The following is a 26772-nucleotide window of genomic DNA, read 5'->3' as shown; positions in this document are numbered from 1 at the left end:
CAGCCAGGCTTTGCTTCAGCATCTGCAGGGACAGTGACTCCACCACCTCCCTGGGCAGCCCATTCCAGTGCCAATCACTCTCTCTGACAACAACTTCCTCCTAACATCCAGCCTAGACCTCCCCTGCCACAATCTGAGACTGTGTCCCCTTGTTCTGTTGCTGGTTGCCTGGCAGCAGAGCTCAACCCCACCTGGCTACAGCCTCCCTGCAGGCAGCTGCAGACAGCAATGAGCTCTGCCCTGAGCCTCCTCTGCTGCAGGCTGCACCCCCCCAGCTCCCTCAGCCTCTCCTCACAGGGCTGTGCTCCAGGCCCCTCCCCAGCCTTGCTGCCCTTCTCTGGGCAGGAAGCCTAACACTTCCCTAAGGAAGGGTCCCAGAACTGCCTATCCCACTGCTGTTGTTCGCAGGCGGCAAGGGAAGGGCTCCAAGTGCGACTCCAGGGCTCGGAGGTCACCTTGTCTGTCACACCTGGTGGGCCGGCTCCCAAACACCACACACTGGCCGGCACTGTCCAGTGTGTGTCCCTTGGCCAGCGCTGTGAGGCCCTGGAGGCTAGCCTCGATCCTCCCAAGGGCCTGTCCTCTGCCACCGAAGAGAGCAGTCCCATGCCCAGAGCTGGCGGAAACTCCGAGGTGAGGCTGCTTGGCGGCAAGGGGAGCCTGCGCCCCGAGCCTGTGCACCATTTCTCACAGGGCTCTGGCTATCAGCCTGCCTCTTCTCCGTGCTGGCCGGCTGTACGCAGCTCTCGCTGCGCTGCTCCTGCCCCTCTCTCTGCCGAGCCTCCACAGCCCAGCCTCGCCCGCCCGTTCGCCGCTCCCGTTTCCTCTTTCCGCCTTCGCGCTTCCTGTCTGGACGGAGGAGGTTTGGCCCCGCGGAGCCGCCGTCCCCCAGCTGCTTGCGGCGAGCGACATGGCGGCGGCGCTCTCAATGTCAGCGGCGCTGAGGCACCTTGTCGTGAGGAGCGGGGCCGCCGCGGCCCGCTCGGCGCCCCCCAGGTAACGGGCACCGCGGGCACTCCGCTCTGCGCTGGGCGGCACCGCTGCACGCAGGGGCCTGCCGCCGAGGCCCGCCAAGGCGGCCGCGCTCCCGAGGGGGCCGACCCGGGCCTAGGCCTTCGCCGCGGCCGCCTCGGGCGCTGGCCGTGGGGGGCCGCGCATGGCCCTGCCGCGGGCGGGAGGGGGGCCGGGATGCCAGCGAGTGCCGGACCGAGGCCATCCGACGCGGCTGTGCCTGTCCGTCCCCCCTGTCCTTGCTGTCTCACTCGGTGAGACGGCTCGCCCGGTGTCCTTGCGGCGCCCAGAGGTCGGGAGCTGGTCGGAACTGCAGGGAAACCGGGAGAGCGTTTGCTTCCGTGCCAGGAAGCCAGAGAGAACGATGCCTCCTCCCGTCGTCATCACCGCCTTTCCAGAGCTCCGCACCCCTTTGTCCTGTTGTGCACCCTGTGGTTTACCTTCTGAGCCCTGCCCCTAAGACCTGTGACATTTCTGGGGGCACTAGCCAGCTGGTCTTTAGCAGATCGCTCGAAATAACGCTGGAAAAGAGATGATCGTTTTTGGCGTCACCTCGCTGCTTCTTTTTTTTTGGTGTTGAGACAGGTATTGAAGCACCAGTACCTGACCTAACTAGTTGACGATCTGTACTTGTGTTTACTTGCATGTATTTGTTTACATCTGTGCCTGTGCCAGGAGTTAGGTTTTTGTAAGACTCACATAGTCACAAGAAAAACAAGTCAGGGCCATTAACTGTGATTTGAAAGGTTTGGGTTTTCACATACACTTAAATGGTACTTTAAGTAGTTGTTTGTTTTGTTTTTTTTTTATCTGTGGAATCTTTTTACAACTTCCTTTTCCCCCAAAATAAATAAATCCATATTTGGACACATGCATAGGAAAACAATAACTCTACACACACTATTTTTTTTCCATCACTTTTTATACTCTGACTGCCCCTTTGATTACTGCCACGTCCTCCCTTTTAACGTGGCACCTGTTTTACAGTGAGGAAGAGTAATCCTCAGGGCTACAAAAACTTCTGGTATCTGTGAATGTGAATTTAAGATTTTTCTCTGTGCTAATGCAAAAACTGTTCATGTTTGGATGCTCCTTTCTGCCCTTATTTTCATCAGCAGCATTGACACAACTTGCCTGTGTTATGTGGTAAATTAGATCAGGCAGCTGATTAAGCCTGAAAATAATTTTGTTTGTTTAAAGCTTCACCTTTCCATCCAGCTGGCAGCTGTCACTGGTGGTGTTCCCCAAGGATCAGTGCTGGGCCCAGTCCTGTTCAATACCTTTGCTGATGATCTGGACCAGGGCATTGAGTCCAGCATCAGAGAGTTTGTAGATGACACCAAGCTAGGAGCAGGTGTGGAGCTGCTGGAGGGTAGGAGAGCCCTGCAGAGGGACCTGAGGCCAGAGTGGCTGAGGGCAGCCAGGCAGAGAGGGAGCTGGGGGTGCTGGGAGAGAGGAGCTGCAGAGGAGGCAGCAGTGTGCCCAGGTGGGCAGCAGAGCCAATGGCATCCTGGGCTGGCTGAGGAGCAGTGTGGGCAGCAGGACAAGGGAGGTTCTTGTGCCCCTGTGCTCAGCACTGCTTAGGCCACCCCTGCAGTGCTGTGTCCAGTTCTGAGCTCCTGAATTGCAGAGAGATGTTGAGGTGCTGGAAGGTGTTGAGAGCAGGGCAGCAAGGCTGGGGAGGGGCCTGGAGCACAGCTCTGTGAGGAGAGGCTGAGGGAGCTGGGGGTGCCATGGTCTGGTTGCTTGGCCAGGGCTGGGTGCTAGGTTGGGCTGGATGAGCTTGGAGGTCTCTTCCAACCTGCCTGATTCTATGATTCTCTTAAGCATTTTTTCCAGAGCAAATAGTGAGAATGAGCAGCAAGAAAATGTGAGGCAGGGACTCTGTATCTTGGCCTTTTAACCAGAGGGAAACTGAAGAATTAGCGACAGTTAATATTTGTATGAGGGGACTGGAACTTAAGCGTCACGTCTTGTAGGAGGGTGGCCTGATAATAAATCTGCAAGCTTTTTAAAGGAGAGACAGGGAGATGCACTATGAGTCTCTTCTAATTTAACAGTTTTACACATCTTTGCAAATGTTACATGCTAGAAGAGTGAGAATAAAGTTTTCCTTAGAACAAGGAAAAGATGTTTCAGAATAAGATAGTTACGGCACTGTGAATCATAGAATCATAGAATCAGCCAGGTTGGAAGAGACCTCCAAGATCATCCAGTCCAACCTAGCACCCAGCCCTATCCAGTCAACCGGACCATGGCACTAAGTGCCTCATCCAGTCTTTTCTTGAACACCTCCAGGGAATGGTGCCTCCACCACCTCCCTGGGCAGCCCATTCCAATGGGGAATCACTCTGTTTGTGAAGGCTGTCACTCATCGCATAAGGGTTCTGGAATACTTTCTTGATGAAGTAGGCACCAAAAGTTGCATCTTTCCTCTTAGTTACTACTGTATCCAAAATATATTTTAAAGTAAGCTGGAGTCTCCCTACTTAGAAAGGCAAATTGAAGATAATAGTTAAAGAAAGGGGTTCAAGGCTCAGCATTTTAAATTCCAGATGTCTTTCTGCAGCTTATAGTAATGCAATAAAATTAGATGACGATGCGTGGAAGGTGTCTTTTGCTTCTGTATTTTCAGTTGCTTCTTGAAAGCAGTTCATGTGTTTGTTTTCCTTTGGGATACCTTTCTTATATACCATATAATCCTTAGTGTTTTTCCAGAAGCATAGATGACTCCAATATGGTAAGTTTCAGTGGATGAGTAAGTACACCAAAGATTGGCAGTATGCAAGGCCCATTTCTAGCTTTAGTATTTCAGAACTCATTATTGTAAAAAGCAGGTAAAGATACTTCCCTGTGTCACAGAATTGTGAAGGGCCTTACAATACAAACTGTTTAAGCTTGTTTCCCAACTGTAGTCATCCAGAGTGGCTATCCAAAAGCCACTTCATTGAGAGCTAAAGGTTTGTAACCTATTTTGCATGACCAAGGAGGACTCTTCCTTGGTTGATGAGGACTGGGTTAAGGAACAATTAAGTACTCTGCACATCCATAAGTCCACTAGTCATGATGGGATGTACCTGCAGCTGCTGAGGGTGCTGGCACAGGGTATTGCCAGACCACTCTCCACCATCTTCAGTAAGTCGTGGTGCACAGAGGAGGTGCTTGGGGCCTGAAAAAAGGCAAATGTCACTGCAGTCTTCAGAAAGTATAAGCAGGAGGGCCCAGGCAACTCTACACTGGTCAGCATCACCTCAAGCCCTGGAAAGGTAGTGGCGCTTATCCTTGGCATATCAAGGACAAGGGGGGTGTTAAGAGCAGTCAAGATGTTTTTTCCAACGGGAAGTCATGAGGATATCACCAAGTGGATTGATGATGGTAGTACACTGGATGTGGTTTATCTTGATTTCAGTAGAGCATTTGGCACTGTCTGCCACAGCATCCCCATAGCTAACCTGAGACAGTGTGGTCTGCGTGATCAGGCAGTGAGGTGGATGGGAACTGGGTGAAGAAAGAAGTCAGAGAGTTGTGGTCAATGGGATGGAGTCCAGTTGGAAGCCTGTGACTAGTGGAGTCTCTCAGGGGTCAGTGCTGGGCCCAGTTCTGTTCAATATATTCCTCAGTGACCTGGCTGAGGGCACAGAGTGCACTGTCAGCAAGTTTGCTGCTGACACTAAGCTGGGTGTAGAGGCTGCCACAGCAGGAGGCTGTGCTGGCATTCAGCAAGGCTTAGACAGGCTCAGAGTTGGGCAGGGAGAAATGGAATCAGCTTCTACAAGTGTAGAGTCTGGCACCTGGGAAAGAACAAACCCAGGGACCAGTATAGGTGGGGACTAACCTGTTGGAGGCAGCTAAAGGGAAAAGGATCTGGGGATCCTACTGGGTGGGAGGTTAACCATGAGCCAGCCAGCAGTGTGCTCCTGTGGCTAGGAGGCCCAGTGCCATTCTGGGGTGGATTCAAAGGGCTGTGATTAGTAGATTGAGAGAGGTTCTCCTGCTCCTCTACTCTGCCCTGCTGAGGCTGCATCTGGAGTACTGTGTCCAGTTCTGGGCTCCCCAGTTCAAGAGGGATATAGAACTGTTTGGGAGAGTCCAGCACAGAGGCACAAAGATGGTTAAGGGAGTGGAACATTTTCCTTAAGAAGAGAGCCTGAGGGAGCTGGGGCTGTGCTGCTTGGAGAGGAGGAGACTGGGGCATGACCTTGTTAATGTTTATAAATATTTGAAGGGTGGTGCCAAGACACTGAGCCAGGCTCTGCTGGGTGATGCCCGATCCACGACAAGAGGCAGTGGGTGGAAGTTGAGGCATAGGAAGTTCCATGGAAATGTGAGGAGAAATTTTTTCCCTATGAGGGTGACAGATCATTGGAGCAGGCTGCCCAGGAGAGTCTCTCTCTCTGGAGATATTCAGACCCTGCCTGGTTGTATTCCTGTGTGGTCTGGTATAGGTGGTCCTGCTCTGCAGGGGGGTTGGACTGGATGAGCTGTCGAAGCACCTGACATTGTGTGATTGAGCACTATAGGATTAAAGTTAAAACCTTGAAGCACTAAGTTTTATTTGCAGGGTGTTTTTTGCAGAGTTTTGCATGTGAAACTTCCTAGAGTCCTCTGTTTTTCAGAGCTACTATTAGAGGATACTATAACTACCCTCTACTTTTGAAAACAGTTCCCAGGACTTCTTTACACTAGACAGAAGAGTTTGGTTTTGGATTTCCCTGAGTTATATTTGGTTCTGACAAATTTTATGACAGCTATTTCCCTAAGTTTCCTGTCATGTGGAGGAAAGCAGAGGAGAACTATTAAATCTGGTTTTGGCCTTGTTTTTTTGTTTCATCTTGAGAAGGATTTCACTTTCTCCTTGTGGTAGAAGTTTTGGGTTGGTTTTTTTTTTCCTTAAGATCACTAGCTTTTTTGTTTTGCTGTTTTTTTTTTGGGGGGGGGGATCTTGTTTGTTTGGGTTTTTTTTTTTTTTTTTTTTTTTTGTTTGCTGAGGGTTTTTTGGTGATTGTTGTTGTTTCTCAAAATAGTGTTGACTTTTTTTTATTGTATAGTTACGTTAAGCCATGTAAGTAGACCAGAGACGCAGAAAGATGGACAAAGCTCTTACTGCATCTGATAGGTAAAAGCACGAGTTAGTTAGTGTTAGTGCCAGCCAGTGTTGACTTCTGTGTCAAATCTGAAACAAGGAGCGTGTTGTGGCAGTTACATTATGTATTATTGCATCTATCTGTAATGCATGTCTGCTGCTTACTCTCATATGCTGTGCACATTGGTGTTGTCAGGTTCAGAAACATCAGAAGCTTTGGTTTTCATTAATAGAGAAGATAGTTCTACCACATTTGACTTTGTCAACATTCATGCAAGTGGCTTCTTAATTCAAATGATTGTTAATGAATTTGGTTAAGTCTAACAGAGATTTATTAAACTGCTGCTTTATTCTAGTATCTGGAAAAAATTTCAGGATAAGGCTAAGAGACAAAAGTCAAGGTCTTGTTCTTGCTTTATAAATGGTGCTTGTACACAGTTTCATTTTGATTAGTCACTGGGAAAAAACCTTTTAAAAATCAGTGTTTAACTTGAATTTTACAATGTTATCTTGAGTATCTGTTCTGTTTTTAATGCATATAGCTTTCTGTATTAGACTGGTATAGTAGGTCAACCTTGTGAGAAATATGACCTGCTATATGCATCTTGATGAATTATAGTGACAGTGGAGACACTAATGCATAGGATCAGTCAGGTTGGAAGAGACCTCTAACCTCATCCAGTCCAACCTAGCACCCAGCCCTGCCCAATCAACCAGACCATGGCACTAGGTGCCCCAGCCAGGCTTGGCTTCAACACCTCCAGGCACGGCCACTCCACCACCTCCCTGGGCAGCCCATTCCAATGCCAATCACTCTCTCTGACAACAACTTCCTCCTCACATCCAGCCTAGACCTGCCCTGGCACAGCTTGAGGCTGTGTCCCCTTGTTCTGGTGCTGCTTGCCTGGCAGCAGAGCCCAACCCCACCTGGCTACAGCCTCCCTGCAGGCAGCTGCAGACAGCACTGAGCTCTGCCCTGAGCCTCCTCTGCTGCAGGCTGCACCCCCCCAGCTCCCTCAGCCTCTCCTCACAGGGCTGTGCTCCAGGCCTCTCACCAGCTTTGTCACTTGGTATTTTAAACTTTTATCTGTGTTCTGAATTTTCAGTGTTGCTTTTGCTGACATCTTTGTGTACCTTGCTCTATGGCCTAATCGACTACTTAGCATGATAATAATTTATCATCAGCACTGATCCTGTGACTATTGTTGTCATTTTTTTTTTCACAAAGAACTTTGTGAATCTTAGACATGTTAGACATAAGTTAGAGTTCTGAAGGTACAAATGCACTGTGACTAATTAGTTCTGTCATGAACTAATAGAGATTTGCTTATAGTTAGTATGTTTTACATTAGTATATTTTCCATTGGAATGGGCTGCCCAGGGAGGTGATGGAATCGCCATCCCTGGAGGTGGTGAAGCCAAGCCTGGCTGGGGCACTTAGTGCCATGGTCTGGTTGACTGGCCAGGGCTGGGTGCTAGGTTGGGCTTGATGAGCTTGGAGGTCTCTTCCAAGCTGGTTGATTCTATTCTATGATTCTACGATTCTTTGTGGTGTAGGAAAGTATCTGTTCTTAAACTCATATGGTTTTGGTTCTTTGAGAATAAATCACGTCTGATTATCTTCTTTTGCTTATTTGGGTCTCTTTTTTTTACAATGGGGTCCTAAATTACATTTAGTAGTATTTTAAGTAAAACTAAAAATTAAAGATATCCCACTCCACCAGGTGGCCAATGACTTTTCTGCTGTTGGCCGGGTTTTCTGTCCTTATTGAAACTGACTGTTGTAAGAGATAGAAATATTGAGAGGCTCACATACTTAAAGCTTGAGCCTGCTCACAACTAGTGAAAAAAGAAAGTTTTAAAAAAGATCTTATTTTTACCAGTAGTTTTTGTATATTTATATGATCCTGGAGATATTATTGCTTTATGCATTTCATCCATCTGTGTTGTGTTGTTCTTATGACAATACAGTGGGTCTTTATAAGCTGTTAAAATTCTTTTGTAAGAATTTGATTCTGAATGTGCTACAGACTATCCTTTTAAACTATCTTAACCAAACTGTCCTTCTAAACTTAACTATCCTTCTAAACTGTCTTAAGATCACATTTCTGTATTGTTTCTCATAAAAGATATATATAAACTAGCAGGAGGTAAGCTGCACCATCACCATTACCTTCTTTGCAATGCTTATTTCCTAAGAAACGAATGGCATTTTTCTGTTGGAGTTTCAATGTGCAGTTGTTCCCTTCTGGCAGTATAACAGTATGTTTAGGTACTGTTTTGTTGATAAGCCACTTTCTACCTGCAGAAATTTCTGTCTGTCTTAATCTTCCCTTGACCTGTGACTGACGTTGAGGAAGTAAATTAACTTTTAACTCAACTAGACGTATTGTAGACAGCTCCAGAATGTGTGTGGGCAAACAATTCTTGCAGTTGCTTATTCTTGGAGACTTAACATGGAAGATTTCATAAACAGCTCCTATTCCTTTTTTATCTTAGAATCAGATTTTTATATATAGAAGTTGGAATATTTTATGAGTGTATACTTTACATGCAAATACTTCCAATGTTGTAATTTTCTATTAGTCTAATAAAGTAATGTTCTGCTAAATTTAGTGATGGGATTTGTATTAAAGTCCAAACAAAAAAAAATGTTGCAGAGGAAAACTGTTTAGTTTTTCAGTAGTTTTAAGTAGGGATTTTGTGGACTTTGCATCCAATGTCAATAATGTTCAAAAGTGCTATCTTTCAAAACCAGAGGTATATTTTATGTCTGTTTAAAGAATGGAGAATAAACAACTGGCCTACTACTTTTAGTAGAACAACTCTTACTTTGAATGAAGGAAAAAAAGGCTGAGCTTTTCATGCAGTAACTGACTCTTCTGTGTAATCAAAGAGTGTTTTTATGTGTGGCATAAGTTTTTTGAAGCAAAATTCTACAGCAGTGATGTTTTGTCATGCCAGTGTTGCTTGTGCCTACCAGAGAAAGAGACAAATAATCTGAATGTTGTTGTCGAAACTAGAATTCAAGAATAAGGTTTGCATTTAAGGCCGTAGTTTGGCCTTAAGGGTTTATTCCACTTTAGCAAAGAATAAGCAAGGCAAGCAGTCTCCATTCAGAGAGCTATATAGCTGCTCAGATTGTAAGAATATGAAGACTAGCATAAGTAAAGAATAGTACCAGTGAAGGAGGAGAGGGTCAGTGCATGGAAAAGAGCATGCAAATAAGGTAGCTGATAAGGTTATCTTCATTCTCAAAGATGACTTCTCCAAAAATGCTTGTAAAATGTCTTCATGTTAATGAATAGAAGTTAATGGGAAGAAAACGAAGTGAGATAATTAGAGAACAGCAGGGCACACAACCTTTCTTTTAAAGCAGGCTTCATTTAAGTTGTTTGTTGTGTTTATTGTGTTACTTCTGAGACTGCAAATGCTGATGCTGTAGTCTCTAGAAGAGTTTTTTGTTTTCGTGTGTAGAGGTGCCTGATACTGGCACAGGTTGCTTCTCTGATGTAGCTCCACTCCACCTCAATGAGCGCATTATGACCTGGCTGCTCGGGTGCTGGGATAACAGGGTCAGTTGTTTGGAATTAGAGAGTAGGGAGCCAAGCAGTTGGGATCCCTGTCTAGGGAAGGGGCCATTGACAAGGCAATTGGAATTAGACACACCCTCAGCCCCTGGAAATTACTTCTGTCACATGTGGAGAAAAGGTACCCTTTCTAGGTAGAGCATAGGATCATAGAATTGATTTAGTTGAAAAAGATCTCTGTGCTCATTGAATCGAGCCATCAACCTAACACCACTGAGGCCATTAAAACATATTCCAAAGTGCCATGTCTGCAGGTTTTTTGAACACCTTCAGGGATGGTAACTCCATCACCTCTCCGGGCAGCCTATTCCAGTGTTTGACCACTCTTCCTGTGAAGAATTTTTTCCTGATATCCAACATAAATTTCCCATGGTGCAATTTGAGGCTATTTCCTCTTGTCCTATCACTTGAACCTGGGGAGAAGAGACAGATATGCACCTCACTAAAACCTTCTTTTAGGTAGTTGTAGAGAGCAATGAGTTATCCCCTCAGCCTCCTCTTCTCTAGACTAATAATCCCAGTTCCCTCAGCTGCTCCTCATAAGACCTGTTCTCCAGATTCTTCACTGGCTTCCTTGCCCAAAGAAGTGGACCACCATGAAGAAAGGAATCCAGTACCTGAGTGACTTAGCTGTGCTGGAGGTGATACATACCGATCTGAATGATGAGTGCTTGGATCCAAATGAAATCCAATGCATACCACCCTTGTGACAGAAGTTCCTACAAAGCACACCACAATCAGCTCATTGGTAGTAGTGTCCTGGAAAGATGACTAGAGACAAATGATATGTGAATTGGCTGGCCAAGTCCAGCAGTACAAGGGAAGTCTCCCTTTCTCTGTATGGTCCTGCATTTCACTTACTGCTTACTGCAAGCGTGTTGGTCTAGACAATGTCTAGAAATCCTTCCCAAGCAAGTGCGTGCTATGATTCTATAACTTGTCCTGCTCCCTGCCTATACAGTCCCATGTCTCAGCTATAAGAAGCTGGCATTCACCTGGCCAAGAGAGAGAATCTGGGACACTACAGGGTACCCTGTAGTTTTACCTACAGGGTACGTATCCTGGAGAGGACATAAGGAAGTTGGTTGGAAAACTGAGTACAGTCTTAGCTGCATGAGTACCTGAGCTGCAAGGGAAACCAGTCACAAATAGGTATTCCTCATGAAGTAACCTCCGAATCATTTTCACAAGTGAGTGATTGTGAGCAGGGTTAGAGGGGCCTTGCCTCCAGACAGGGAAAAGAGGAACAGTCAGGTTTGCTGGATCATGGAGATCTGATGGCCTGGTACATCAGACCTTCAGGAATGTAAGTCTCTGGTTGACACTGGTGCACAATGCACCCTAATGACATGAAGTTATAGAGGTCTTGAACCCATCTGTGTCTCTGGGATGACAGGGGTATCCCGATGGCCAAGGGTGTCAAAAGCTGAAGTGAGTGAAGGGAGCCAAGTGATAGGCCACAACTGATGCTACTGTTCCATAGCACCAGAAAGCAGTCCATGGCTTGCTTTCACTTGAAGGGTCATCCAGTGCACCCAGAATCAGTGCTTCAGGGATGGAAACACATGGATAGATCCAGACTGCTCTGGGACAGGGTAGAACTCTGAAGCACCTGTGATCCACTGATGGCATCATTGTGTGGGGTGATAGAAAAGAATTATTTGAGAAAGGGAAGCAAACATTTCAAATCTTTTTGCAGAGCAGCGTTGCCATCAGGTGAAGTGAGGTCAAGGAACTGCACAGGACATACAGCATTTAGGAAGGAAATGGCAGGAGGGGTGTCAGGAGGTCCCAGTGGCTGTGACTAACAACACACTGGCTTCGTCTCTGCACCACTACAGAGGAGATTAAGGTGTCCTCGGCTCTGGTGGGGTTCTGGAGGATACATATCCCTGACTATCAGATTGTGAATCCTCTATACCAGATTACCTGCAAGAAGGATTTTTAATGCCCTGAGGAGTGACAAGTCTTTGAACAAATGAAAAAGGAGGTTGTGCGTGCAGTAGTCCTTGGAGCAGTCTGGCCAGGACAAAGTATTAATAATTTGCTTTACACCATAGCCAGGAAGAATGGGCCTACTTTGAGCCTGTGGCAGAGAACACCTGGTGAGTCCTGAGGCCAACCCCTAGGATTTTGATGTCAGGCATACAAAGGATCCGCAGCCAGTTCACTCCAGCAGAAGAGATACTGGCAACATACGAAGGAGTTTGAGCAGCTTTGAAAGTGGTTTGTACAGAAGCAGACTCCTCTTAGCAACCCGTGTGCCAGGGCTGGGCTGATGTTCAAAGGGAGAGTCTCCTCTACCCGTGATGCTATGTGGAGTAAGTGGGTTGCACTGATAGCTTAATGAGCTTGAACAGGGAGCCCTGGCTGTCCAGAAGTCTTGGAAGTAATCACAAACTGGCTAGAGGGCAAAGATTTTGGATATGGACGGGTAGGAAACACATGCCTGTGAGTCCCCAATGCATGACTGCCAGGTAATTGGAAGTGATATGTCCTATTCACTGATAAGACTTGTGGGGAAATGCTAAAGGTGAATAGCTAATTTGTGGTGTCTTGCATGACAAGTTGCTGAAGCTGTGGAAGGAAAAGCTGTATCAACTCAGTTTGCAAAGGTGTTATACATCCAACTAGCCATAAGTATTGTGGAGCAGGTATGATATCCAGTGCTTTACATAGAGTGGCAACTGCCTGCACTGTTGTGAATTATGACAAGACATTGCTGCCTGTGTGGAGAACCTGGTGGTGAAAGTATGTCACGTGGATGCATGTGTACCCAAGAGTCGGGCTGCTGAAGAGCATCAAAACAATCAGTGGATGGATCAGACTGCTAAGACTGAAGGTGCTTAGGTGGATTTGGACTGGCAATGCAAGGGTGAGTTATTTATAGCTTGTTGGGCCCATGACACCTCAGATCATTAAGTGATGCAGCATAGATGAGCCCAATGTTAGGAGGAAGTTGTTGTCAGAGAGAGTGATTGGCATTGGAATGGGCTGCCCAGGGAGGTGGTGGAGTGGCCGTGGCTGGAGGTGTTGAAGCCAAGCCTGGCTGGGGCACTTAGTGCCATGGTCTGGTTGATTGTCTAGGGCTGGGTGCTAGGTTGTGCTGGCTGAGCTTGGAGCTCTCTTCCAACCTGGTTGATTCTGTGATTCTATGATAAGGCCAAGGGGTGTGCTTAACCATGGACACTATCACACAGGTTATCCATGAATGTGAAACATGCTGCAGTCAAGCAAGCCAAACAGTTAAAGCCTCTGTGATACAGGGAGCAATGGTTGAAATCTAGATATGGAGAGGTCTGACAGATTGGCTACATCAGAATCCCACAAGCCTGTCAAGGCAAGTGCTCTGTGTTCATAATGGTGGTAGCAACTACTGGATGGGTGGAAAACTCCCCCATGCCCTGGGGCATTGTTGTGGACCTTGAAAAGTAAACCTTATGGTGACATGACACCCCAGAAAGAATTGAATCAGACAGTGTGACTAGTTTTCAAAAGAGTCTGCTAGAAACCTCAGCCAAGAGGCATGACATTGAGTGGGTGTACCAGCCACTGGGAAAATTGAACACTACAGTAGAATGATAAAAACCTACCCTGAAAGCAATGTGGGGTAGGACCTTTAAAAATTGGATCAAGCATTTGGTACAAGCTACCTGGTTAGTTAAGACCAGAGGATCTGCCACTTGATCTGGCCCTGCCCAGTCAAAATTCCCATGCACTGCAGCAGAGGTTAAAGTCCCCATAGTGCACATTAATAAATTACAGAGGACAATCTGGGTTAGTCCAGCTTCAGACAAAAGTGAACCCAGAGCACTGCATTTGCCCCAGGACCTGCATGCACCACGTGGGTGGTGCAGGAGGATGGAGATGCCTGCAGTGTGCTGCGAGGCTGTCTGGTTTGGAGTGAGAATGGCTAATTAAGTTGCGTGATGGGTTTGTCTAGAGTAGAGTTAACTTTCTTGACAAGAAGTCGGGATGGGCCACACCCAGGGTAGCCGGCAGAGCCAGCCAGTGGCGTGTGTTCTTACTGTATGACCCCATGCCCACTGAAGAGGAGGGCTGGCACGGGCAGTCTTGGTGGTTCTCCGGCACAGTTTGTTTTGGCATATGGGTGGATGATGGTGTCGTGTTTTGCGTTACTCGTTTTTATACGTTGTTTCCTCTAGTGTTGTTACAATTCCAGTTGTTTAGTTTTACTTTGTTTTGTTAAGCCTTCCTCATACCAGGCCCCAGGGTTTTGCATTTTGCTCCTACTTTCTCCTCTCCCTGCTCCTGGGGCAGGGCATGGAGAGGCAGTTGTCCTGAGCACCCGCGTGGTGCTTGTCTGCGGCTGGGTTTAAAACCATGACCGTGCAGCAGTTCACGGTTTGAGTGACTCAGGGCACTAAACACTAGTTGCCTGCCATTACATACCATGTTTTGCAGGCCTTGCTGTCACCTTAGATTATTAGAGTGTGTATTAGTTAAGTCTGTAGCACAGTCAAAAAGAAAAGCCAAGTCAAGAGGAAAGGATAAGGGTGAAATGCAGGACCATACCATGCCGTAAGTGAGTTTGGAAACACAGAGGATACTTTACTCTCTGTTTGTTTTGTGTTGTTCAGTTTTACGTGATTCAAAGGCACTTGTTCGAAATGCAGAAACTTCCCTCAGACAGAGGTGGGTTGTGGAACATTAGTTTAACTCCTCACAATTTCAGAATTAAACCCTTTGACTTTTGTCATTCAAACTATAGGTAGAGCACAGTTCTTAGTTACTGTCTCGTATGAATGCTGGAATGTGTGTGGGGTGTGTGTGTAGGAATTTGACATTTGGAAAGCACAGACAGAACAAATACTTCACCTGTGTATTTTGTCTTTAGTCCCTACGTAACTTTTCTGTCTTCTTTTTTAACTTTCTTAGGCTTTCTAACCAGATAATGTAAAAATCATAGAATCAGTTGGTGGTTGATGTGGGCTGTGCAATATTTCCAGTATTCCTTGGCTTTCATCTGATTTATCTGCAAGAGCTTTCCACTGTCTCACAACGTGGTGTTCTCAGATAGCACAAGGTCAAGACCTGGTTTGAGGAGTACTGTGTAATGAAATTGCTGATCAGTAACTGCGTGGGTGGCAGTAGTATTTAAATGTTTTGGGGTCATTTTATTCTTAGTGCGTTAAGCCTCTCTCTCAAAAGTGTTTTGAGCCTGTTTGCTGTAATCTGGAAGAGACTGCTGGCATACTTTGGGTCACGTGTATACAGGGGCCTAGAAACACTGGCATAACTTTATTCAGAAGTTTAGTTGCATCCAAGCACATTGAGAAACAGTCTAGTATCAGCCTGAGACTTGCAGAGAACTGCTAGAAGGAAGGAATAATGAGGAAATGTTATCCCACTCTTAGAGTTCATCTCTTTCAAGTTCCACTTTGCGAGTTGCCTTTATAAAAATGTATGGTATTGGGGCTGAATACTGTGGTTTCTACTGCATTTGACATTGTATAGCAGGCAGTCATTAATGTTCATATTTTATATGAAAGAACATCGTACTCATTTGGTTTTAGGCTACTTGATTGTGATACGTGACTAGGTTGGGTGCTGTGGAAATTCTGAGCTGGCAGTGCTTCCCTGGGTTTTTTGTTTAGAGTATAACATCTTTTTGGTGTCTGTAAACCCTGAAGCTTATGTTATTCCTCATTAGTGCCATAATGTTAGTTGTTCTTAGAAAACCAACCTTTTTTTTTAAAATCTTTCCAATATATCGAAGGGTTCATCACAGCTTGTGCATATATGTATATTGCATCTGCTGATGTCCCAGCCACTCACTATCACCGCCATTTAGACTTAATTCATAACGATTGCCTTCATCTTTGTGAGGCACTTGAGGTTTTCTTCAAGATACCTTGATGTTGTGATGCTTACCCATGCTGCAAGATCTGGTTTTCTTTAACATATCTCCAAGAGTCGACCAAAAGGGGGTGCTAATAGATCAAACAGTTACACAAAGGAGTCAAGTAGCCTATTTTAGTGTAGTGAATTAAACCTCCTGTACTGAATTAGATTCGGTAAGTACAGGTTTTCAGGTCCAGGTGCTGTGTAACATGCTGGTCGCAGCCATTGCTCTTTGTGGATGGCACATTCGCACCTTCTAAGTATGGCTGTTTATCACCTTCCACTAGGCTTGTGTGGAATTCTCCTCACGTTTCTGGAAGCTCTGTGGCACACATTCCCTTCTGCAAAGCTTCCATGTAACTTCATGTGTATGTGGCTAAAGAAGAAATGTATGTAGAGATTAAGCATAAATATTTGAAAAGCTCAAATTTCTTGAATTTTTAGAGATTGGATCCAAAACTACCGTGGTAAATGTTCAAGGCAGATGTATTAATATCTTTCATCCTGGTGTCACAAAAGAATTTCACTTTCCATTTTTTTACTGTTCAGTTTCTCCAGTTCAACAGAATTGGTTACTGACATCAGCAGAGCTGAGGCTTCTAATACAAGAAGGAAAGAGAAGACATAAACACATCCCCTGTAGCAGGGAACTCTACTACATCCTTAATTCACAGTGGTGAGAAGACCTGGTGCTGAGCATTAAACTGAAGACTGGAGAACTTCCAGTGGCTTCTCAATGGACCACACCATTTGTGTAGCAGAGGTGTTGTGAAACCCGTTCATGACTTTGCTGGAATGGCAGATGGTGGTGGAGGGAAGTACACACTTCTTGATGAAGATGTGGTTAGATGACCACATCTTTATTTTTCCAGGGTACGTGATACATCCAGAAGTTTCTGAACTCTGCAAGTTCACATTCTCACTAGAGATCGCCATTTATTCATTCCATGTTGCTGAGCTGAGGTAAAAGTGTTTTTACAAGTATTTAATAAGACTGTGTAACACAGTCATTGCAAAATTCCTGCTCCAGTCTCTCCACGCTGTATAAAAGGTATTTAGATTTATGTGAGAATCTAAGATAACAAGTTGTAGCTCTAACCCAGTCTAGACAATGTTCATGTCTAATAATGCCTCTCTATAGAATGCTGCGCTGCCTTAGTTTCATGGTGCCCAGCCACACCTGACCTCTCTGCAGCTGCTCACTCAAGGAGCAGCAATGGTAAAATAGTAACAGATAAGCTGGGTAATACAAAATGTGGCACCCTCACTTGACGCGCTATAGCTTTTCTGCCTGTGCCAAAGCCTGCTTCCAGATGCTGCTTGGGCCAGCCACTCCTTTTATACAGCAGGAATAGGGTTGTACTGTGTGGAATCCTCCACTGGTTGGTTCAGCTGGCTGTCCTGAGTGTGGTCCCTCCCAACTTCTTGTGAAGAAGATTAACCCAGGACAGGAAGAAAAAGTGATCCTTTAAAAATTCCTAACAGTGGAACCCAGCAATATCATTAAAGCGTATTGCATTATAGCAGATATTAAAACAGAGTTCATGCTGGGGCTGGACTATGATTGATGATTAGGATAGGATTGCATCATGCAATGTTGCTTTTTAAGTAAACTTCAGAAATTAGTACAAGTAAAGGATATAATTATATAAAGAATGAAACTATTATAGCATTACATTATAATACAGGATCGTCAAGTATAAGGAATTCAGATGTCCAACAACAGGGGCATGAGGTGGGTAGAAAATGCCAGTTTTGTAATTACAAACCAAATAACAAGTTGAGTGATGGTCTGTGTAGCCAAAGCAGTTACTGTATGTGTTCATGCCAAGTTATCCGTGTTTGTGAAAACACTTCTGTATTTGTTTGAGAGGTGCAACATGTAGAGAACAAAGAGAAAACTTACAGTAGCAGAGTGACTTAGTCAATTTGAGGGAGGCAAGGAAGGTAGCGTGTGACGCCAGATGCATCTGAAGGAAGAGGCCCAGAAAGACAAACTTAAGCAAGAGAAGAATCTTTTTTTGTCTGAATCGCTGTGAAGACTTTCACCACCACCGAAAGTATCTGCAGGATCACAAAGGATGTAAATTACTTTTTCTGTGAACCTTAATTTTACTTTGTCTGCATAACAAAAGGGTTTTGTTTTAAAAGGCTGGCTATTCTAGTAAACCCAGGCTTTTGCATTCAAAAGCTTGTTTATTTATCACTAGGGAGCTCACCATAAGAAAATGTTTCTTCAGATCCACAGTTTAGCTGTGGCCAGCTTCAAGTCTTGTCATACTCTCTTTATTAGATACTAGCTGTAAGGAGAGTTTGTCTGATCTGTTTTGAATGGACCTCAGTAAGTCTAGAAGATGTTTGGGTTTGTAGTTGCTTGCCATTATATGCACAACTTCTTGAACTTTAGAATTATATTGCTGGTCTTATTATTTAAAGTATTCTCTGTGTAGTAATTTTAAATCAGAGTCTGATCAGTCTTGAAACAGAGGAGGAGATGGAACTTGCTGCTCTTAAGGCCTTATTCCAAGGTGTTTTGACAAGACAGAAAAAAACTAATGTGTAAGCAGTCACAGAAAGGCAAAACAGGGTAGCATGGACCCATATTGCTTACAAAAAGACAGGAAGAAAGCAGATTTCCTTTCTGGAGATCATTAGCTGAAGAAAGAATCATAGAATCAGTCGGGGTTGGAAGGGACCACAAGGATCATATAGGTCCAATGCCCCTGCCATGGGCAGGGACACCCTACCCTTGATCAGGCTGGCTAGAGCCTCATCCAGTCTGGACTTAAACACCTCCAGGGATGGGGTCCCAACCACCTCCCTGGGCAACCAGTTCTGGGCTCTCACCACTCTCATGCTGAACAACTTCCTCCTTATGTCCAGTCTGAGAAGAAGAACTTTTTGAGACGGTAACTTTACAGACTGAGTTTTATACCTCTGCATGTTTATCCTGCATGAAAGCTGCCTTAAGGTCAGTGCGGATGTGGACAGAGGAAAATGTTAATTGGGAATTTTGTGAGAATTGCTTTGGTGAGTACAAGTAAATCTAGTGGTCACTTAAGTAATTTAGTTTGCATATTTATTTAATTTGAAGGTGAATTAATGTTTTAAAGTTTACACAATTTCTAAGGAGAAACTTGAGTGATGAAATGATACTCGTGGGACTTGGAAAAGAGAGGGTTGTGTGAAAGAGGCCTGTTTCCTGGTTATCTCCTCAGTTCAGTGCCTCACATTAGGAACAAATTGCAATTAAACCTGTTGAAAACTAAACAAGTGTTCTGGGAATCAAGTAACACTTTCCATTTACTTTTAAAAAAGTGGTATTTTGGAGTTTCTGGTATTTTTAAGCTCCAGGTAGCTTTCCTATGAGAGATGCAACAAATAGAAATATTGACAGATATTTTTACAGAGACTCCATGGACTTGGGTCCCATTCCTAGTTTTCAGCCACTTTCCAAACAGGAGGATCTTAAGGAAAGTCCTTAAGTCCTTACTCTTTCCAACTCAGTGCAATCCAGAGATGGACAGGGGGCTAGATGTTAAAGAAAAATAAACGGTCAGAAACTATAGGAACATTTGGTTTCTTTTCAGGATGGTGTAGTCCAGAAAAATGGCTTGGAAAATGATCAAGAGGAGCAGAACTTGACTGTGGTAGAAGAGCTAAAACATCCTGGGAAGCTGTATGGTGTGATGCTTTGCAATTTACTGCAGCTGACAGAGACATACTGTGCAAAAAAAATAACAATCAGCTTTCTGTATGCTGTATAGAGGTATCTCAGAGATTCTGCCCACCATTTGGTCTGGTGGGATTTTTACCCTTCTCTTCCCTGTTAGCTATAATGATATGTTTTTTGAATTATTTTTTTTCCCTGCAAATGCAGAAATTAAAAAATGAGCTATCATCTGAGTGAAGAGAATATCAAATAGCACAGTGCTGAGTGGACATAATTTTGATAGGGCATAACATTTATATTTTACAATAATAGCTGATTAATGATTTTCCAGATTAAAAACAAACAAAACCCCAAACCCAGAAGCTGCAAAACAAACCTCAGCTATCCAAACACACACAAAAAGCCCCCAAAACAAACAAGCCAAATCCAACAAAATTCAAACAGAATTGTGCTAAACTTTGTTCCAAATTGCACTTAAATTACAAGAAAAAGTATGATTCTCATCAGCCTTATTTACTTCAGTTCTGGCATACTTGAATCTTGTACATATTTGTCAGACCCTTCCATAGAGCAAGGTTCAGAGAATTTGATTCACAGTTTATTTTCTTTCCTGAAAGGAACAGTTTGGTTGCATAATCAAATGTCCTTCCTTGTCCATATAATAATTTCTGGTAGAGAGCATTGTATCACACAAAGTTTTAGAATACCTGTGGAATGCTGCTTCGATAACAGATTCCTGGAGTGGGCGGGGGGAAACTCATTTTTACATTGCAATGTTTTTGCCTTGTTTGATGTTAGAAATTTGTGGCTCTGTCTGCTGGCCACTGGAACTTGAGTGTGTTCCTGCTGGTCTCAGGGCTGTTCTAAAGGCTTTCGGGATAACCTCTCTTGACGTGTTTTTGAATAAGGACCATCTCATAGTATCTGTATGTACTATCTGTAGTGTCTTGTGGCCACAGCCTCAAGTTGTGCCAGGGGAAGTCTAGACTGGATGTTAGGAGGAAGTTCCTGGCAGAGAGAGTGATTGGCATTGGAATGGGCTGCCCAGGGAGGTGGTGGAGTGGCTATGCCTGGAGGTGTTGGAGCCAAGCCTGGCTGGGGCACTTAGTGCCATGGTCTGGTCAACTGCACAGGGCTGGGTGCTAGGTTGGACTGGCTGAGCTTGAAGGTCTCTTCCAACATGGATGATTCTATGATTCTGTGTTTTTATGGTGTATTGTTTCCCATGTACAAATTAAAAAAATGTTGAGACAGAAGCTCTTTTGCCATGCAGACCTGGAACTAGCAGAGTAGTTATCATTTCGGTGTTTCTTAAATTCCTGTGTTCCCTTGCACTTGAAATCTTTGCCTTATTCTTCAAAGTACCCTTCCAGATTCATTAGAATGTTGTCATTTGATGTAGAAGTATCATAAAGTTCCATGATTCTATGAACTTTGTACCTTTTGTTCTTTGTAGTAGGAAGACTTTTTGAAGTTGTTATTGGAAAATTGAAGGTAATTTCATAGTGTGTGATCTGCATGAAGAGAATTTGTGGCAATCCACATCTGAAATGTTACAGAACTGATCTTTGTTCCAGGTGCTTAATTCTGTAAGATTCTTGTGACTTTCTTTATGGTCGCTAATTTCAAATTCCTTTCTAGTGTATGTTTTACCGCCTAAAAACTTCACTATGTTGTTATTCTCTGAACATTAAATAGGTGTTTAGTAAAATCCAATGCAGTGAGATGATTAAGTTCATTATCGAGTTAAGGATGTTATCAAGTTCATGTCTTCAAATAAATCCTCATCATAATCAGTAAAAAATGAGGGATTTGAGATTAGAAGACATAGTAGTGGTATGTATTCCACCTCAATTAGGTCTTCTATGTTTCCATGAATCAGTAGAATGCTGTAGGTCGGAGATGAACGCTTTTAATTCTATTGAGATTATGTGATTATGTGCAAGTTACCTGGTCCCAAGACACATTTCTTGTTACTGGCTAGTTAACAGTTACAGTTTCGGTGGGGAGGAGTTAGTTTGGATGGTTCTATAGGTTTTCTGAAAGCCATGCAGTTTGGCTTTAAAAGCTGTGCTGTTTTCCAGAGGTGGTGCTCAAACCTAGCATTAATTTACTAGAAGCATGGTTGCAAGTATTTCATACACAAAATCTTCAAGTTGATTTGCATCTGCAAGTATGTCTGGCTTCCCACAGTAGGTAATCTGAAGGACAATTGAAACTAATGTGGCTTTTAGTCCCTGTTACTGTTCACTTGTCTATATTCTTGCATTTTTGTGCCTCATTTGTTTAAAATGACCTTAATTAAATGTGAAGCACACTATTAGCTCAGAGAATTGGGCTTTCTGGCTTGGTTTTGCTTGCTGTTACATTATTTTGCCAGAAGATGGTTTGTACTCAGAGGGCCCGATCCTAGCGTTAGTGAAATAATACAAATTAAGAGCAAGTTTTACTTTTTTAGTTCAGCAGTGTAGAATTGGCTTCTGTGTTTCCATCTGGACCTTGCAGGTTTAGTCATTGCACAAGCAGATTAATCATATATTTGAGAAACAAATGAGGTGAGCCGTACTGATGTAGACGTTAAGCAAAATAGCAATGAGCTTTGCCCACTGAAGTTGAGGAAATTCTGTTTGAATTACCAGCACAGGTTTTGTGTTGTTCTTTTCTTTGTTTATTTTGTTGACTCTTTTTTTCCTTCTAACTTTCTAATATTTTTAACAATGTTCTTTTGATTAAGTGTAGAACCGGAGCTCTACCACCACAAATAGACTTTTTCCTCTGATGCCATCATTTTAGGGATCACAGTTTCACAATGCTTGCAGCAACCTTGTATTTTTCTGTCTGTTCGTGACAAACCAGCTACTGTACGTTCATATAGAGCAGTACAGTCCTTGCCACTGGCAGTCTCTCTGTGACAGAGAGCCTGTAGGCTGACATAAAGTGCAGCCTGTTGTGAACTGCTAAGTGGGAGTCTGCCAAAAACTCAGCAGACAGAACTAATTGGGGAGAAGAAGGATTTTTGTGCCCTCATCTCTCCCGCTTCAATTTTTTTTACAAGACGGATATTGTTAAAGTAACTTGTTTATGTAAGATTTGTCTGCCTCTATTTTCTCATTGCATGAATCATTTTTTAACTTCAAGTCTTGCACCGCAGGTCACTGAGCACTTCCACATGGCGGCTGGCACAGGACCAAACTCGAGACACGCAACTCATCACAGTTGATGAAAAATTGGTAAGGGTTTTCTACTGCATGCTGCAATGATACAGCCTTGAGGGCTGTTTCTGCACAATAGGCATTCAGTATGGTGTTCTGTGTTCTTCTAGGAAAGCCATATAAATGTGAACTACAAAGCAACAGTCCTTGATACATTTTTGAAAGTGAAACATTAGTATGCCAAGGAGATAAGGCGTTCAAAGTGTTAAGCATTGTAAAATAATGAGTACCTTGTTTATTATTGTTGTGTTATGGCCAAGGACCAGTAGGAGCTGCAATTTAAAGTGTTTGCTCTTTCTGAAAATGGGCAGGTTTTTTTTTATGTTACAAAGAATTTGCAAGCTTCCTGAAATTGTCTTCGTTAGGATCCATATTCCCAAAGAAATTGAGTATAGGAGCGTCATTGCGAGATTGCCGTTACTATGGACGTATACTCCAGCTTTTGAATATGCATGAAGGTTAGATTACCACTAGGAGCAAATGCATAACATTCTTCTGCTAATCAGTAGCAGATCAGAAATTTGGCAATCTTTTCTTGCAAGTTCTTCCATAATGTGTGGTCTGTTACTCTAGATGCAACCTGACACTTATGTTTACATTATTCAATAGTATAATTTTTGTAAGGCTTCTGGGGGGAATGCGTCACAGCAGAAGCATGCCTTTCATTGGATTTCATATCAATTCTGGATCTTCAGGAAAACAAATTCCCATCCTATGGACCAGACAGTTCATCTTGTGTGTGCTTCCTTGGATCCCTGAAGCTACATTTACTACTTAAGAAATATTTGGATTTTGTATTTATAAACTGAACATTTGTAATGATAACTCCAAGTTGAGACAGCTGAAGTTTAACAGGCTGTTGAAAAAAAAATGCACCTACTTCAACTACTCTTTAGGGCATTTTTCTTTTCTTTTTTTCCCATGCTTTGTAATGAATATAGGAATAATAATCTACTCAGTTAGAAAATAAAAAAAGTTCTTTCATAAACTTTTTTCCTTCTATTTCAAAACTGATAGTATAATTTTAGGTTTAAAAAACAAGGCAAGACCCACCAGCATTCTGGTGAACTTGATTCTGTTGCTAATCTGGTTGTGTAACAGGATTCAGGAAATTTCATTTAATGTATAAGAGTTCATGTGTCACTGTGTACCTAAGATTAACCAAGTCAATAGACCTACATTTGCCTAAACAAATGATGTATTGCATTTGATTATTGTAGGACTGTTCTTTAACATAGGAAAAAATCTAAACAGAGGTTTTGCAATGCCTGAATTTACAGTATCACATTTCTTTCTTGTAACCTCAGGTGATGGGTACATAGATCCAAAAGAGAGACTACACTGTGAAGAAGGATCACAAAATCTTGCATTTAAATGTACATTTTCCTAGGTTAGAGCTGTACATTAGCCTGTTTGTACTTCCATTTGAGTTTAAGTGATACTAATTTGAAAGATAACTATTCTGTTCTCTTAGTGTAATTGAATTTTAAGTGAAGTGGGTATTTCTAGCGTTGTCATATTTTCTCATCAAGGTGAAGAATTTGCAGGGTGAGGGTTTTTTCCCATGTGTCATAATAGCCATATCATGACTTTATTTAATTGATACCTATAATGTACCTAAATGATTGTTTTATCCTCAAGTCTTTCAAGCGTTAGGCTACGTGTCTGGCTGAATAATACTTTCCTCCAATGTTGTGTCTGTACGTAGGCATTCTAGATGCGTGTTGTTGTAAGGCCTGAAGCAGCAAAACGATAGAAAATTAGAATGATATTTTAAATTATTCATTTCCAGATGTAATTAAGTCTTTTGAGAGGTTCCCATAATGCTGTAGACAATAATTGATGCTCTATTAATGAGCAAAAATGAATATGCCATTATCAGAAATCTTCACAAAGATGGTCGATGTAGTTCTCAGCTTTCAGGGTAAGGAGAAGCTCTCTAGACACATGTTAAACCTCTTGAAAAGGTAGAGTATTGCACAAACTCATTCCAGCTTGTTGCAGTATGTTTCTGAATTTAAAGTAGGATTAATTATATTAAAACTGATATAGCCCATTAAAACTAATGTGACACATTACTTGAATTATCTGGTTTTTAAATTATGCAAATTGTGATTAACCTGTATGCTATAGGTTGACGCATAGCTTTAAACTAAGAAAGATTCCTCCTGTTACTGCCAGATATATGTATCTCATTGTTAGAAATCATGAAACTCTATTTCAGTGAATTAATTTGCTTTTCCATAATTTTTTTAGGGGGGGATGTGTTTCTTTTTTTTTAAGCTCAACATCAACCTTAGAGGTGGTTTTTACATGCATACTAGTAAGAAGAAGGAAGAACAGCTGGAAGCTGCGATAGTCTTGTTTGCCATGCTTGTCTTGTAATTTGTTTTGCAACTGTACTCCTCTGTGGGTTACATTTGCAAGGCTAGAAGAGTAATACTGTGGATATTGCAAACTTCTAACTGCATATTGTAGTTGAATTAATCTGTCTATTTCAAGTGCTTTTATAGACCTTGTATTCCTATGTGTACATTCATATGCTACAACTTAGCAAAAGGATTCCTTTGAATTATCTGGAGTCCCATTTGGTGCTGTAAGTACTAAAATATTCCTTGTCTTGGGAAACACAAATGAAATAGAAGGGGAAAGAGCATTCTGGCATTCAGTTGTTAAGCAGTAGTTCATCACCTTCTTACTGCAGCACAGCGCATGTTGAATGCAACAAGAAAATGAGTTCTAATTAAATAGTAGAAAATAGAGTAGTTTAGACCACATTAATTTTTCATATTAGGAAAAAATGAGACTCCTAGATATAAAAGGAGTTAAATACTTACCTTGTGTAGAACACATCCAAGAAATCATTCGTCTCAGTTACAACTTGTTTTCAGTGAGTAGTGAACAAAGTGACTTCTAACAACCACTTGAAACTGTAGAAAACAGCATACAAAATGAACACAGCTAACCAGAAACAGAGTTCTTGCATCACATTTTGAATCGCTGGCCACCAGCTAGGTCATATTCCAAGAGTCTAGACAAATAGCTGTATGAAAACTACTCTTTCCAGACCCTGCCTGAAGTAGAAAATTGGTCTATAGAGGACAAAGACTGTGGGGAGCAGATCTTCCTGAGGCAATATTCTAAATGATTTAACTGTTCCTGCCTATGCCATGATACAGTTTCCATCTTCATCAGTATAAAAAGCTTCAGGAATTTGCCTGGAATGGGCATTTGAAGTATTTTAAAGTACTGTGATTTTTTTTAGTCATTGTTCATAAAGTGCATTAATATTGTTTGTGTAACTGAAAGACATCCAGTTCAGCAGAGGTTCTTTAAAAGCGCAGCTGGTAATGCTGCATGGTGGGTGCGTAGCACGGAGTTTCTGCAGGCTAGGTGTCTTTGAGAAAGTTCCTGTTTGCAACTCTGAGCTACCCCCAGATAATAATAATAATAATAATAATAATAATAATAATAATAATAATAATGATAATGAAAGGCCTTTTGTAGTAGTTAAATAATACCAATATATATAGAGTCACAGAATCTGAGAATTATTTGTTTTGAAAGAGGCATGAAAGGTTGTCTAGTTCCAACTCCCCTGCCATGGGTGGGGACAGCTTCCACTTGGTCAGGTTAAACACCTTCAGGGACAGCAACTCCACCACCTCCCTGGGCAGCCCACTCCAATGCCAATCACACTCTCTGACAACAACTTCCTCCTAACATCCAGCCTAGACCTCCCCTGCCACAACTTGATGATGTGGCATAGAATCAAGCAGGTTAGAAGACACCTCCAAGATCATCCAGTCCAACCTAGCACCCAGCCCTATCCAGTCAACCAGACCATGGCACTAAGTGCCTCATCCAGGCTTTTCTTCAACACCTCCAGGGATGGTGACTCTACCACCTCCCTGGGCAGCCCATTCCAATGCCAATCACTCTCTCTGTGAAGAGCTTCCTTGTTCTGTTGCTGGGTGCCTGGCAGCAGAGCCTAACCCCACCTGGATACAGCCTCTCTGCAGGCAGCTGCAGGCAGCAATGAGCTCTGCCCTGAGCCTCCTCTGCTGCAGGCTGCACACCCCCAGCTTCCTCAGCCTCTCCTCACAGGGCTCTGCTCCAGGCCCCTCCCAGCCTTGCTGCCCTTCTCTCAACACCTTCCAGCACCTCAACATCTCTCTTGAATGGAGGAGCCCACAACTGGACACAGCACTCAAGGGGTGTCCTGAGCAGTGCTGAGCACAGGGGCAGAAGAACCTCCCTTGTCCTGCTGCCCACACTGCTCCTCAGCCAGCCCAGGATGCCATTGGCTCTGCTGCCCACCTGGGCACTGCTGCCTCC

At 43.3% G+C, this 26772-nt stretch overlaps 1 protein-coding gene across 1 annotated transcript in view; it reads left to right on the top strand.

Moving 5' to 3' along the window:
• Nucleotides 1-840: 840 nt before the first annotated feature.
• The window catches only part of NDUFS4 (NADH:ubiquinone oxidoreductase subunit S4), a 52030-nt gene continuing 26098 nt past the window's right edge, over nucleotides 841-26772 (top strand). Inside the window, exons 1-2 of the mRNA XM_064140294.1 lie at nucleotides 841-996; nucleotides 22374-22452. Of these exons, the coding sequence (XP_063996364.1) occupies nucleotides 911-996; nucleotides 22374-22452 (165 nt within the window). The 5' untranslated portion in view covers nucleotides 841-910. The remainder of the gene's footprint in view (nucleotides 997-22373; nucleotides 22453-26772) is intronic.

This window comes from Pogoniulus pusillus, chromosome Z (assembly GCF_015220805.1).
Source record: "Pogoniulus pusillus isolate bPogPus1 chromosome Z, bPogPus1.pri, whole genome shotgun sequence".
Taxonomy (NCBI): domain Eukaryota; kingdom Metazoa; phylum Chordata; class Aves; order Piciformes; family Lybiidae; genus Pogoniulus; species Pogoniulus pusillus.
The sequence above is the reverse complement of the archived record's forward strand: the minus strand, read 5'-3'. Positions and strand labels throughout refer to the sequence as shown.